The sequence below is a fragment of the Pan troglodytes genome, chromosome 16, assembly GCF_028858775.2.
Source record: "Pan troglodytes isolate AG18354 chromosome 16, NHGRI_mPanTro3-v2.0_pri, whole genome shotgun sequence".
Classification (NCBI taxonomy): domain Eukaryota; kingdom Metazoa; phylum Chordata; class Mammalia; order Primates; family Hominidae; genus Pan; species Pan troglodytes.
Window position 1 is genome coordinate 67414319 of NC_072414.2, and position 16254 is coordinate 67430572.

At 42.3% G+C, this 16254-nt stretch overlaps 1 protein-coding gene across 2 annotated transcripts in view; it reads right to left on the minus strand.

Annotated features, from left to right (window-relative positions):
• The window catches only part of PTPN9 (protein tyrosine phosphatase non-receptor type 9), a 107032-nt gene that overhangs the window by 11865 nt on the left and 78913 nt on the right, over positions 1–16254 (minus strand). For both annotated transcript variants that reach the window (XM_024348981.3, NM_001280467.1), the window contains 2 exon segments: positions 8498–8591; positions 794–860 (listed from right to left, as the gene is read on the minus strand). In XM_024348981.3, the coding sequence (XP_024204749.1) occupies positions 794–860; positions 8498–8591 (161 nt within the window).

Consider the following 16254-nt stretch of genomic DNA (forward strand, 5'->3'; position numbering starts at 1 on the left):
TCCCAACACTTTGGGAGGCCGAAGCAGGCAGATCACGAGGTCAGGAGTTCGAGACCAGCCTGTCCAACATGGTGAAACCCAGTCTCTACTAAAAATACAAAAATTAGCCGGGCGTGGTGGCACACACCTGTAGTCCCAGATACTCAGGAGGCTGAGGCAGGAGAATCACTTGAACCCGGGAGGTGGAGGTTGCAGTGAGTGGAGGTCGTACCACTGCACTCTAGCCTGGGCGACACAGCAAGCCTCCATTTCAAAGGAGAAAAAAAAATGAGAAATCCTCCTAGAGCTCAGTATTTCACTGTCAGACTTATTAGCACATACTATCTATGTCAGAACATTTGCTGGAGTGCTCTGTGATGGTATAGGAACCAGCCTAGGCCTATTAGGACAGCAATACTCATTCCTAGATTGGACTCAATCTCTGGGAAGTCCACTGCTATTCTTGGCCTCTCACTAGACAGGAAGAGCATGAAGAGCTCACTGGCTGATGCATTCTGATGCCCTACACCCTTGCCAATACTAAGAAATAGCCCCAAAACTTGCAGGCAGTAGTGTTATGTGTTTAAATCTCCAGTTTATCTCTATGCGGTGAGTTTCCAGGCACACCTGGTACAGAAACCCCAAACTACTTATTTGCTTTTCTCAACCACCACCAATCTTTATAAAAGGCCAGGATCTAGTGGCCAAAACCTCCACTCAAGTTACCATTCGTTTAAAAATTATGCTATCATTTGGCACAAGGAATCATAAGTAGATGGCACAAAATCAACATGGGAGGGACGGACCAGCTTACCTTGTGTGCCAATGTAAGCATTCTTCTGCTTGTAGCCATCCATGAAACTGGCATTGATGTAATCTGTCTAATGATAAAAAGGAGACATCACTATAGCTACACAGAATATACCATTTGGGTCATAAAATGATATACTCAGTAAGTAAAACCCAAGGTGTGAATATTCTCTTCTTGTTGAGCAGAAAATGAGGAGTGAAATGGCCAGCTCAAACCCTCACTTCAATAAATGGTGCTGGGACAAGTAGATATCTACATGCATAAAAATCAAGCGGACTCCTTCCTCACACTGTAAAACTGACTCAAAATGTATCACAGACCAAATGTAAGGGATTAAAACTATTAAAACTCTCAGAATAAAATATAAGAGTAAATCTTTGTGACCTTGGGTTAGGCAAAGCTTTCACAGATATGATACCAAAGGCGTAAGTGACAAAAGAAAAGAGATAAATTGGACTATATTAAAATTAAAAACTTATGCCAAGCACGGTGGCTCACGCCTGTAATCCCAGCACTTTGGGAGGCCGAGGAGGGCGGATCACAAGGTCAGGAGATCGAGACCATCCTGGCTAACACGGCGAAACCCTGTCTCTACTAAAAATACAAAAAAATAGCTGGGCGTGGTGGCAGGCGCCTGTAGTCCCAGCTACACGGGAGGCTGAGGCAGGAGAATGGCATAAACCCGGGAGATGGAGCTTGCTGTGAGCTGAGATCGTGCCACTGCACTCCAGCCTGGGCGACAGAGCGAGACTCTGTCTCAAAAAAAAAAAAAAAATTCATTCATCATCAGCCATCATGGAAATGCAAATCCATACCACGAGATACTAATTTATACCCACTAGGATGGCTACAGATATCAAAGATAGATAATACTGTTGGCAAGGATGTGGAAAAACTGAAACCCTCATACATGTGTAAACCCTCCTTATACATGGCTAGTGGTAATGTAAAATGCTGCAGTTACTTTAGAAAACAGTCTGGTTGTTCCTGAAAAGATTAAACAGTTACCATATGACCCAGCAATTCCACTCCTTAGCAAAATAACATAGGTCCATACAAAAACTTATACATAAATATCCATAGCAGCATTATTCGTAATAGCCAAAAATGGAAACAACTCAAATGTCCTTCAACTGATAAATGAATAAAAGTGGTATATCCATACAATGGAATATTATTTGGCAGTAAAAAGCAGTGATGTGATGATACATGCTATGACATGGATGGACCTAGAAAACATTATGCTAAATGATAGAAGCCAGACACAAAAAGCTACATAGTCTAGGATTCTCTTTGTATGAGATCCCTAGAACAGGCAAATCTATGGAGATAGGAAATAAATCAGAGTGGGTTAGAGGGAAATAGGTAGCGACTGCCAAGGGTGTGAGGTTTCTTTGGGAAATGAAAAAAATGTTCTAAAGTTGTTTGTGGTGATGGTTGCACAACTCTGTGAATATACTAATAGCCATTGACTTATATACTTTAAATAGGTAAATTGTATGGTATGTGAACTGTTGGAGGCCGAAAGAATGAGGGTCATGATCAACTCAGTATACCACTGGAGGCTACATGAGCAAAAAGGAAACTGTTCTCATGAAAGCAGGATGCTGGCAAACTGACAAACTGCATCTGCCACCCAGAAGGAATGCTGAGGGCAGTCACGACCCAGGCACAAGTGTTTCTTGTAGTTAGGCACATCTGAAGCCTGTTAGCAATAATGTGTACCTGTGATCAATTAAGCAGCTGACCAATCGTTACCTCCTCCTCCCTGCTCTTGGTACCCAATAAATACAAAGGGCTGTAGAAGCTCAGGGCTGCCTTTGCTCACTAGAAGCAGGGAGTTCTCTTCTTCCCCATGTTACCCTTCCTTTAGAATAGTTATTTTTGTCTTAAGTTTTCATTGCTATGTTTATCCCCCTTCATTCAGTCTCCTAATGACGGTCTCAAGTAATAACAATAGTAACTGCCCTAGTGACATCTCAAGCAGTAATTGTGGCAGTCTGCCAGAGTGAACTATATAACTCAATAGAAACTGTTATTTACAAGAAAAGGGTCCATCAAGACTTGCAACACTGTAGCACAGGACCAAATGAGAGGCAAGGCAAGCAAGTAGGAACATCTGGTCCATCCTGCCACACACAAAAGGCAAAAAATATGAATGGAGAAGAAATAAAGCTACATCTCATACTTAGGACCATCAACAGGACGAGCCAAACACCTGGACTCCATTACTACCTGAATTAATGCAAAGCAACTTCCAGTCAAATTCAAAGGCATCTCAATGAACAGCTCCTGACTACCTCTCTTCCAGGGTATTCTCCCACCTCCTAATGTCCTCAGTCTTAATTACTTCAACATCATTTTTTATAAATACCTACTCAAAAGATCCTTTGATCCAGGCTGATAAAAGAGAAACATCAATCAGCTGCAGTTTTATGTTATAGTATAACTAGTTGAGAGTTGAATGGATAGAAGCAGTGGAATGGATAAGGGAAGGTGTGAAGGGTTACAGAAGGACAAAAGAAAAGTTTCAATAGCAAACTAGGGAAAACTCATAACCCACTGCATTACAGAGAGGTCGGACTGACTCTTTCCTCAACCTATCACTCGTTCTCCTGTGGGTCCTATCACTGGGAGGGCAGTCTGAACTGTCAGTATCCCATAGCTAACCTCCTAAGATATCTCCACCTCATGGTCAAACCCATGTTACTTGGATTTGCGTTCGTTAGCCAGTCAGTCTACCAATTTATCACTCTACTATTTATTTAGTCAAGAGTTTCCTCCTTAGAAACTGTTTCTTTGACTAAATAAATAGTGGAGTGATAAACTCGGAGTTTTCCCTCCCATAGCAGCTAGTATTGACCTCATACGATTACTGTCCTACCCTGACTCAGACAACTTCACTGAGCTAATAGACCACCTGCAGCAGACCCAGCATGCTAAAAGCCTCACTCACTTCCAAACAGGCTTCTCAATCCAGGGTGCACCCAGTCAGCCAAAGCCCATCCTCTACTCAACCTGGCACATGCAAATGGTATACCCACTCGAGGGCCAAGGGGAGAAGGTATGGAAAAGTACAAAAGATTTACCTAGTATATGCCAGTCAGCATTAGTAAGAACATAAGGAGGAACTAACTTCATGCTTTGAAAAGAATTGTCACTTCTTTAAAGAAGACATTATTTCTTTATAACTAAGAATTACCAGCTTTAGCACTGGTCTCTGAGCTGATTTTTAATTCCCAGGGAATTAAAATTTTTAATTTCAGCAACTTCGGAAGAATCACTGGATATTAAAACTGAAGGCCGGGCGCAGTGGCTCACGCCTGTAATCCCAGCACTTTGGGAGGCCAAGGCGGGCAGATCACAAGGTCAGGAGATCGAGACCATCCTGGCTAACAAGGTGAAACCCCATCTCTACTAAAAATACAAAAAATTAGCTGGGTGTGGTGGCGGGCACCTGTAGTCCCAGCTACCCGGGAGGCTGAGGCAGGAGAATGGCACGAACCCGGGAGGTGGAGGTTGCAGTGAGCCGAGATCGCACCACTGCACTCCAGCCTGGGCGACAAAGCGAGACTCCAACTCAAAAAAAAAAAAAAAAAAAAAAAAAACTGAAAATGACCCAGAGATAAAGTATACACTTGGGGGAAAATTGGAATAGCAGGAAGAACAAACCCGGAACACTATGTTATGAGCCATTGCTATAGACTGATCATTTGTGTCCCCCATAACTTCAAATGTGTAATCCCAACCCCAGACCCTTAATGTAATGGTATTAGGAGATGGGGCCTTTAGACAGGTGATTAGGTGATTAGGACCATGAGGACAGAGCTCTCACAAATGGGATTAGTGCCCTTATAAGACAGAAGAGTTCTGAAGTGCTCCCTCACCCCTTCCCCTTCTGCCATGTGAGGATGCAATGAGTAGACAGTGGTCTATGAACCAAGAAAGGGGCCCTCACCAGACCCCAAATCTGCCAGCACGTTGATCTTGGACTTCCCAGACTCCACAATAGTGAGAAATAAATTTCTGTTGTTTATAAGCCATCCTGCATGTGGTATTTTTGTTACAGCAGCCCAAACAGATTAAGGCAGCCATGTTCAACAGAAACTGGGACTAATAGCTTTAAAATTCTAGAAGCAAATCAAGTAAACAATTCACTAAAAAACCTGAATCCTCCAAATAACAAGGTATTGTATACTTGAAAATTGCGGACAGCATATTTTAAGTGTTTTCACCACAAAACAAGGTAAATATGTGAAGTAACGCATATGTGGTTTTTTTTTTGTTTTTTTTTTTTTGAGACGGAGTCTTTGCTCTGTTGCCCAGGCTGGAGTGCACTGGTGCGATCTCGGCTTACTGCAAGCTCCGCCTCCCAGGTTCATGCCATTCTCCTGCCTCGGCCTCCCGAGTAGCTGGGACTACAGGCCCCACCACCACACCTGGCTAATTTTTTGTATTTTTTAGTAGAGACGGGGTTTCACCGTGTTAGCCAGGATGGTCTCAATCTCCTGACCTTGTGATCTGCCCGCCTCGGCCTCCCAAAGTGCTGGGATTACAGGTGTGAGCCACCGTGCCCGGCAAAGTAATGCATATATTAACTAGCTTGACTTAGTGTCTCTGCAATTCATACATATTTTTAAATATTATATTGTATACCATAAATATATACAATTTCTATCAATTAAAATTTAAAAACAACTAAATGTCAGGAAACAGAATGGAAAAATAGCCCCATAGGTGGAAATTCCATGAGAGTGTTAAGTCCCCAAAGCTAAGTAAATAAATTTTTTTTTGCTTTCGGCCCGCAAAGTAAATAATGTCAAAAAAACTAAAAAATAAAATCAAAATAAAATCAAAAAAAGCCTAAATACTCCATTTACTATAAAAATAAAGCCTCCGCTAATGTTTCAGTAAGGAGAGGGACTACAAATCAGACAATGATCTTCATATTAACCACAGGATGATTAGAAGAATCTCCCAGTACACTAAGATTCACTCATTCACAAATATGTCCTGAGTGTCTGATATGTGGCAGGCACTGTTCTAGGTACTGGAGACAGGGAAGTCAACAAAATGGATAAATACAGATATCTCTGACTCCAGAGCCCCAACTCAACCACTGTACTCCACTCCTTCAGGGCATATACGATGATGATCTCAGCAGTACTGATGAATTTACCCTCCAGCCAGCCAGTCTCTTAGCTCAAATGCTCCTGCAGGAAAATCTTCTCCAAGGGTCCTGGATAGGACTGTGAATTCAGTTTATGTGCTTGAAACAATAGGGACAAGAGAGTTGGAAACCATGATCCTGGGGTCCCAACCCACATATCATATATGCCCAAATACAAGGCAATAAGTTTTCCAAAAATTATTCCCCAGAAAGAGAAGGGATATAACAAGTCCTTATAATGTGTGTCATGTTAAAGAGGTACTATTTAAATTACTTTACTGTGTGTCATGTTAAAGAGGCACTATTTAAATTACTTTACTTTGCCGGCGCAGTGGCTCATGCCTGTAATCCCAGCACTTTGGGAGGCTGAGGCAGGCAGATCACCCCAGGTCAGGAGTTCAAGACCAGCCTGACCAAAATGATGAAACCCCGTATCTACTAAAAATACAAAAATTAGCCGGGCATGGTGGCATGCACCTGTAATCCCAGCTACTCGGGAGGCTGAGAAAGGAGAATTGCTTGAACCCAGGAGGTGGAGGTTGCAGTGAGCTGAGATTGCGCCATTGCACTCCAGCCTGGGCAACAAGAGCGAAACTCTGTCTCAAAATAAATAAATAAATAAAAATAAAACAACTTTACTTTGAACAACCTCAGTCAATGCTGGGTTTTTTTTTTTTATGAGATCACCTAACAAAATTGGGTTTTTCGGAGATATCGCCTAATAAAATTGGTATATCAGAAGGGAAAAAAAGGAAGATAATAATAATTTAGTCATTCATCTCAAAATTCTAAGGTTGGATGTTGCTGTAAACAAGTTATATTAAAAAGGAATTATGGCCAGGCACACCGGCTCATGCCTGTAATCCCAGCACTTTGGGAGGCCAAGGTGAGAGGATTGCTTGAGCCCAGGAAGAACTTAGGCAACACAGCGAGACCCTAGCTCTACAAAAATAAAATTAAAAAAAATCAGCCATGTGTAATGGCATGTGCCTGTAGTCTCAGCTACTTGGGAGGCAGAGGTGGGAGGATCGCTTGAGCCCAGGAGTTCAAGGGTGCAGCGAGCTACGATCAAGTCACTGCACTCCAGCCTGGGTGACAGAGTGAGACCCTGTCTCAATTTTCTGTTTTTTAAGGATTTTACAAAGGAATAAGTGAATGAATCATATTATAGGGGATGCATAAGATGCAGGATGAATTAAAAAACCAACTTGTCCTGGCCGGGCGCAGTGGCTCATGCCTGTAATCCCAGCACTTTGGGAGGCTGAGACGGGCGGATCACGAGGTCAGGAGATCGAGACCATCCTGGCTAACATGGTGAAACCCCATCTCTACTAAAAACACAAAATATTAGCCGGGCGTGGTGGTGGGCACCTGTAGTCCCAGCTACTCGGGAGGCTGAGGCAGGAGAATGGCGTGAACCTGGGGGGTGGAGCTTGCAGTGAGCCAATATTGCGCCACTGCACTCCAGCCTGGGGGACAGAGCAAGACTCCGTCTCAAAAAAAAAAAAAAAAAAAAAAAAAAAAACTTGTCCTAATGTTACCCTAACAGATTTTCCTGGTTTAGGATAAAATTTCCAGTCACAATGCCACACACTTAAAAGTAAATAAAGATGTTGTACTCTGGAAAACCTTGTTAGACTGACTCAAAAATTGGCCTGTAATTCCAGCACTTAGGGAGGCTGAGGCAAGAGGATTGTTTGAGCACAAGAATTCAAGACCAGACTGGGCAACATAGTGAGAACTTGTCTCTACAAAAGTATTTAAAAATTAGCCATGTATGTGGCACACACCTGTGGTCTCAGCTACTTGGGAGGCTGAGGTACAAGAATCACTTGAGCCCAGGAGGTCAAGGTTGCAGTGAGCTGTGATCACTGTACCTAGCCTGGGCAATAAAGCAAGACCTTGTCTTGAGGGAGAAAAAAAAAAGTGGCTCAAATGTGACAAAGACACTAAAGTTAAAGGTGTATGTAAAGTGTTTGAATAAAATGTTCATTAAATATCTCTGTTAATAGATTACATATGAGGCTTTTAACATGTAGATATAATCAAATTAATATATTAAATAATATAGTCATTTGACCATTTCATCTCTATCCCTAGACATTTATGTATACATAAGTTGTCCACAATTTCCTCAGATACAGATGGAGAAATCTTACATCTGTCACTTACAATCAAGGTTGCTTTGTATTGATGCATATATACTCACCAAAGGAATTGCACTATATGACCATGACTTTACAACTAAGGAGTAAAACGATAAATAATTTAACATCTATGAAGCACCTACAATACATCAGACCTTGCACTATCAGCATTCACATAAAGAATTTCATTTAATTTCCACTCAATACTGTGAGATGGGCATTTGAGGACTTGCCTATGTCACAGACTAGTATGTAGCAAAATATAAACTCAAACCTAATCTCTCTGGCCTCGGAGTCTACTTTCATTCTACCGAAGTATTAGTAAGCTTCACTTTGGAAGAAGCTCTATTTCCCCCAGTGCACCTAAAAAGATTACATTTATCTGTCTACCTGAGTATGGCCACTTCGCTTTGTTAGCTTCACTCTAGTTTGGTCCAGGCAGGGTACATCCCCATAACGGTTTTTCTCTAGGTTTCCTGGAGACCTGAAGGAAACGAAACAAACAAGCAAGAATAAAGAAAAAGTGGGGACAGTATGTATGTACAAAATCTGACCATGCTAAAGGGGTGTCAATTACTCTTAGGGGTGGAGACATGGAAGCTTTTCAATTTCTAGCCCATACAGTTCCATATCATTTAACATTTTTTGTGGTAAGTACATACTACTTCTAAAAGTAAACATATCTCCATTCAAAAGAGAGAGGGAGACCAGGCATGGTGGCTCACACCTGTAGTCCCAGCACTTTGGGAGGCAGGAGGATTGCTTGAGGCCAGGAGTTCGTGAGCAGTCTGGGAAATGTAATGAGAGCTTATCTCTTTTTTTTTTTTGAGACGGAGTCTCACTCTGTTGCCCAGGCTGGAGTGCAGTAGCGTGATCTCGACTCACTGCAAGCTCCACCTCCTGGGTTCACGCCATTCTCCTGCTTCAGCCTCCTGAGTAGCTGGGACTACAGGCTCCCGCCACCACGCCCAGCTAATTTTTTTGTATTTTTAGTAGAGACGGGGTTTCACCATGTTAGCCAGGATGGTCTCAATCTCCTGACCTCGTGATCTGCCCGCCTCAGCCTCCCAAAGTGTTGGGATTACAGGCATGAGCCACTGCGCCCTGCCTAATGAGAGCTTATCTCTAGAGAGAAGTCAAAAAATTAGCCGGGCATCATGGCACACACCTGTACTCCTAGCTACTCAGGAGTCTAAGGTGGGAGGACCGCTTCAGCCCAGGAAGTCAAGGCTGCAGTGCGCTATGACAGCGCCACTGCACACCAGCCTGGGTGACGAAGAGAAACCCTGACTTAAAAAAAAGAGAAGCTGGGTGTGGTGGCTCATGCCTGTAATCCCAGCACTTTGGGAGGCCAAGGCGGGTGGATCACCTGGGGTCAGGGGTTCAAGACCAGACTGGCCAAGATGATAAAACCCTGCCTTTACTAAAAATACAAAAATTAGCCAGGTGTGATGGCACACACCTGTAATCCCAGCTACTCAAGAGGCTGAGCCAGGAGAATTGCTTGAACCTGGGAGGTGGAGGATGCAGTGAGCCAACATCACACCACTGCACTCCAGCCTGAGTGACAAAGCAAGACGTTATCTCAAAAAAAAAAAAATAATAATTAAATTTAAAAACAGAGAGAAGGAGTGGGGATGGGAGTCCCAAATGGCCAAAGCAGAAATTGGTACTAAGAAGTGGGGTGCTTCTGTAACAAATAACTAAAAATGTGGAAGCAGCTTTGGACCTGGGTAATGGACAGAGCTGATAGAATTTGGAAGTACATGCAGAAAAAGCCTATGTTGCCATAAACAGGCATAAAAGGCAATTCTACTACGGGCTCAGAAAAAGAAGAGCTATAGAGAAAGCCTCAATCTTCTTAGAGATTACCTAAGTGATACTGATCAGAAAACTGGTAGAAATATGGGTGATAAAATCCATTTTGATGAGGTCTCAGACAGAGATGAGGAGCACATTAGTAAAAAGAGAGAGAGGGAGAGAAGGGGAGAGAAATGGGGTATACCACCAAAAAAACTCTAGCTGCAGATAAAAATTTCTACTACTTATTTGTCAAAAGATGTTCAAACCAAATCTCTTCAATTCCAATTTCATTTTCTTTTTGAGACAGGGTCTCAAAGGTCTCCAGGGTCACCCAGGCTGGAGTCCAGTGGCACAATCACAGCTCACTTGCAGCCTTAATCTCCCTGGGCTCAGGTGATCCTGAGCCCAGGAGTAGCTGGGACTACAGATGCACACCACCACGCCCAGCTAATTTTTAAATTTTTTGTAGAGAAAGGGTTTTGCCACATTGCCCAGGCTGGTCTCAAACTCCTGGGCTCAAGCAATCCTCCCACCTCAGCCTCCCAAAGTGCTGGGATTATAGGTGTGAGTCGCTGAGCCTGACCTTAAATGCCAGTTTAACATGGTTAGGTTGATAACACATATTGACTGCACTCCATTCATCCAGTAGCTTCACTAAAATGATGAAAAAGGAGTATTCACTACAAACCCAAAAAGTGACAGTGGAGACATCAGCACACAAAGAGTGTTCAACTCATTTTGACAGAGAAAAAGCAGATAGGAGGATTTTGGCTGACGTGGCCAGACACAGAAGCTAGGACCAAGGGAGGTACCTATAGAGAGACAAGATGGCACACCCTTAGAACTCCCTTACCATGGAAAGCAAGGTGAGGAACAGAGCTAAAAATGGGAATAAAATGAAAATCTGAATGTTATGTAGTGAAAATCCCTGACCCATTCTCATTGTCCTGACCTACACTCATATCCAAGTTTGGATCCCCTCAGCGGATCCAAAGGACAGGAGAACTCTTCACTGGATAAAGTAAACAGCATCAGGTGAAAGAATTCTGTCATTTGGAGAATACCCAACAAAAAGCTAGTTGTCTGATCATTATAATCTGAAGCTCATCCATGCAAAACGAGCTTCCATGCAGCTTGTTTTTGTTTTTGTTCATCACTGTCTGCTTTTGTAACCATGCAGCTTTTAAGGACCATAAATGTGAACTAAAAGCCAAGGATCTCAATGTAATTAAGGAAAGCCCTTACACAAAGACTTTAATACACAATTCAAATAACACAATTCAGGCTGGTCACGGTGGCTCATGCCTGTAATCCTAACTCTTTGGGAGGGCCAAGGTGGGAGGATCACTTGAGCTCAGGAGTTCAAGACCAGCCTGGGCAACATAGCAAGACCTTGTCTCTACTAAAAATTAAAAAAATTAGCTGGGCATGGAGGTACACACCTGTAGTCCCGGCTATTCAGGAAGCTGAGGTAGGAGGATCACCTAAGCTTGGGAGACAGAAGCTGCAGTGAGCTATGATTGCATCCCTGCACTCCACCCTGGGTGACAAAGTGAGACCCTGTCTCAAAATCAAACAAAAAATAAACAAACAAAAAACCCCATAATTCAAACACATGGGGGCTACAGAAGTTTAAAAAAAAAGATAGTCAATAAGAGAAAAATAACCTCTAAAAGGCTATCAGTATCCTCAAAGAGAAAATAGATGATACAATTATACATAAAACAAGAAGAGAGTGCAGTGAAAAAGGAACAGAGAAGAAAAGCTCTTGGAAATTAAAAATAATATCCAAAATAGGAATTTTAATAGACGAGATAAAAGAGAAAGTTGAGGAAATTTCCAGAATACAAAACAAAACAAAAAAAGTGATGAAAATATGAGAAAAACTGGCCAGGCACAGTAGCTCATGCCTGTTATCCCAGCACTTTGGGAGGCTGGGGTGGACGGATTACTTGAGGTCAGAAGTTTAAGACCAGCCTGGCCAACATGTTGAAACTCGTCTCTACTAAAAATACAAAAATCAGCAGGGCATGGTGGCACACGCTTTGTAGTCCCAGCTACTCGGGAGGCTGAGGCATGAGAATTGCTTGAACACGGGAAATGGAGGTTGCAGTGAGCTGAAATTGCGCCACTGTACTCCAGCCTGGGCAACAGAGCGAGACTCCGTCTCATTAAAAAAAAAAAAAGAAAAAGAAAAAGAAAATATGAGAAAGATGAAGAAAGTTAAGAGAATCATTCTGGGACACAAGTCAGCAAACTATGCCCTGGCCACTTGTTTTTGTAAATGAAGTTTTACTGGAACACAGTCAAGCCCATTTATTTCTGTACTCACTAAGTATATATTGACAGTGTTGAGTCAGTAAACTATGCCCTGGCTACTTGTTTTTGTAAATAATGTTTTATTGGAACATAGTCAAGCTCATTTATTTCTGTACTCACTAAGTATATTTTGACAGCGTTGAGTACTTGTAACAAAGACTGTAAACCTCACAATACCGAAATATTTACTATCTTACCCTTTAAGAAAAAGTTTATCAATCCCATATATATATATATAATCTATATATTTACATATAGAGAGAGCGCGAGCGAGAACTAACATAATACAAGGAAAGAAATCATTTAAAACACAGTGTAATAAGAAAAGCCCTAGAACTAAATAACAAACCTTCAGATTAAAAGAATCTATCAAGTAACCAACGTAATAAATTTTAAAAGAGGACCTACACTAAGGCACATCATTGTGAATCTTTTTTTTTGCAGGGGGTGGACAGAGTCTCACTCTATCCCCCAGACTGGAGTGCAGTGGCACAATCTTGGCTCACTGCAACCTCCGCCTCCCAGGTTCAAGGGATTCTTCTGCCTCAGCCTCCCGAGGAGCTGGGATTACAGAAGCCTGCCACCACACCTGGCTAATTTTTATATTTTTAGCAGAGACGGGGTTTCGCCATGTTGGCCAGGCTGGTCTTGAACTCCTGACCTCAGGTGATCTGCCCTCCTCAGCCTCCCAAAGTGCTGGGGTTACAGGCTTGAGCCACTGTGCCCAGCCTCTCTCAATCCTTTTAAATGATCTATTGTTTTCCTTTTTTCTTCCCTGGGCATTTTAAAGATAATTTCTTTTTCTGTTTAAGAAAGTTAGACTGGGTGCAATGGCTCACTCCTGCAATCCCAGCACTTTGGGAGGCCAAGGAGGGCAGATCTCCTGAAGTCAGGAGTTTGAGACCAGCCTGGCCAACATGGTGAAACTCCGTTTCTACCACAAATACAAAAATTAGCCAGGCATGATGGCACACGCCTGTAGTCCCAGCTACTCAGGAGGCTGAGGCAGGAGAATCACTTGAACCCAGAAGGTGGAGGTTGCAGTGAGCTGAGATTGTGCCACTGCACTCCAGCCTGGGTGGCAGAGTGAGACCCCATCTTAAATAAATAAATAAATAATAAATAAATAGATAGATTGAGAAAGAATAAGATCAGACAATTCACAGACAGCATCACTAGTAATTGGAAAGGCATTGCCTTAAAAATTCTGAGATAAAGTTATTTCTAACCTAGAGTTCTATACTCCAGCAAAATAGAATAAAAGAAAGAAGATGGTCTACAATTAGGAAACAAGATCCAACAAAGGAAAGAGGGAAAACTGCAAGATAAAAACTGAGGAACAAGCCTAGAGAATAACCAACCACAGTTTAGACTAGAATGAAAGAAAAAGTTCTGAAAGTGAGGTCTCAGGAAAAAAAAAATAGATGCAATTGATTATCTGATACATTCAATCACTTGGAAACTAATGATAACACTGTAAAATAAATCTGATTGGGCATATAGAAAAATAATGAAGGGCCAAGCATGGTGGCTCACACCTATAATCCCAGCACTTTGGGAGGCCAAGGTGGGCAGATCACTTGAGGTCAGGAGTTCGAAACCAGCCTAGCCAACATAGTGAAACCATGTCTCTACTAAAAATAACAAAAAACATTAGCTGGGCAAGGTGGCAGTTGCCTATAATCCCAGCTACTCAGGAGGCTGAGATATGAGAATCGCTTGAACCCAGGGTGTGGAGGTTGCAGTGAGCCGAGATCGCGCCACTGCACTCCAGCCTGGGCAACATCAAAACAACAACCACCACAACAAAACAAAACAACAACAACAACAACAAAAAACAAAAGAAAAAGAATGAGGAATGTATACAGAAAACTAAAGGAAATGAAAAAATCTGGTAATTAACTCCAGAAGAAACAAAAAATTGAATTGATAAGATCATTAGGCCAGGTGTAGTGGCTCATTCCTGTAATCCCAGTATTTTGGGAGGCTGAGGCAGGTGGACTGCCTGAGCTCAGGAGTTTGGGACCAGCCTGGGCAACATGGCAAAACCCCATCTCTACAAAAATACAAAAAATTAGCCAGACGTGGTGAAGCATGCCTGTGGTCCCAGCTACTCTGGAGGCTGAGGTGAGAGAATCGCTTGAGTTTGGGAAGCAGAGGTTGCAGTGAGCTGAGATAGAGCCACTGTACTCCAACCTGGGTGAGAGAGTGAGAGCCTGTCTCAAAAAAAAAAAAAAAAAGGCTGGACGTAGTGGTTCACACCTGTAATCCCAGCACTTTGGGAGGCCGAGGCAGGTGAATCACTTGAGGCCAGGATTTTGAGACCAGCCTGGCCAACATGGTGAAATCCCATCTCTTCTAAAAATTTAAAAAAAAAAAAAATTGTTAATATATTTGATCATTTCATAGTAGCCCATGTAGCTCTCCAGTAAAAATAATTTACATAGTCATAATAATATACAATGACGATTCAATTTAAGAATGTTACATATAATTATTGGAAGAGTAGTCAAAATGAAAGTGGAGACATAGTATAAGAGCTAAATGAGCACCTACAATAAAAGCCACTAAAAGTATTATTATTATTATTATTTTTTTTTTTTTTGAGACAGGGTCTCGCTCTGTATTCCAAGCTGGAGTCCAGTGGCACAATTTTGGCTCACTGCAGCCTCAACATCCCAGGCTCAAGTGAGCTTCCCACCTCAGCCTCCCAAGTAGCTAGGATTACAAACACACGCCACCACACCCAGCTAATTTTTGTAATTTTTGTAGAGGCAGGGTTTCCACCTGTCTCTACATGTTGCTCAGGCTGGTCTTGAAATCCTAGGCTCAAACGATCTACCCACCTCAGCCTCCCAAAATGCTGGGATTACAGGCATGAGCCACTGTGCCTGGCATATTATAAGCATTTTAATTTAGAATTAGGGATGAAATACCAGGGGAAACAGCTACAAGAGTTGAATACATGATTATAGGTAATGGAAATGAGGGTAAAACAGGAATTTGCTATTTATTTTGTCATTGCTTGTCTTCTTTAGAACTGTTTGGTTTTGAAAAAAATTATTTGCATATATTAACTGAAAGCAAAGAAATTACAAAGGTCACACATATAAAATAATACTCTATATTGTTCATGAGTGCTTATGCATATATAACAGTATAAATAAAATCAACTAGAAAGAAATACCATATTCATACTAGTAGCTGCTTATGATGAGTGGGGAGAACTAAGGATGCGGATTAGAAGGAATTTCAACTTTATAATAAATTCTTTCTCTCATATAATAATTAAAAAGACAGCTGGGCACAGTGGCTCATGCCTAAAATCCTAGTGCTTTGGGAGGCTGAGGTGGGAGAATCACTTGAGCCCAGGAGTTTGAGACCAGCCTGGGCAACAGAGCAAGACTCCATCTCTACAAAAACTTCAAAAAAATTAGCAAGGTGTGGTACCCCATACTTCTTGTCCCAGCTACTAGGAAGGCTAAGGCAAGAAAATCACTTGAGCCCAGGAGGTTAAGGCTGCCATAAGCTATGACAGTGCCACCGCACCTGCACTCCAACCTATGCGACAGAGCAAGAACACATGTCTCTCTTAAAAAGAAAGAAAAAGGCCAGGTGTGGGGGCTCATGCCTGTAATTCCAGCACTTTAGGAGGCCAAGGTGGGTGGATCACCTGACGTGAGGAGCTCGAGACCACTCTGACCAACATGGCGAAACCCCGTCTCTATGAAAAATACAAAAAATTAGCTGGGCTTGGTAGCGGGCACCTGTAATCCCAGCTACTTGGGAGGCTAAGGCAGGAGAATCGCTTGAACCCAGGAGGCGGAGGTTGCAGTGAGCTGAAGTCACACCATTGCACTCCAGCCTGGGCAACAAGAGCAAAACTCTGTCTCAAACAAACAAACAAAAAAGATGAAGCAAATATAACAAAATATTAACAAGAGTCAGTGTTGATTCTGTGGTAGGAACATAGTTGTCTGTAAAATCTTTAAAAATTTCAGCCCAGCGCGGTGGCTCATGCCTGT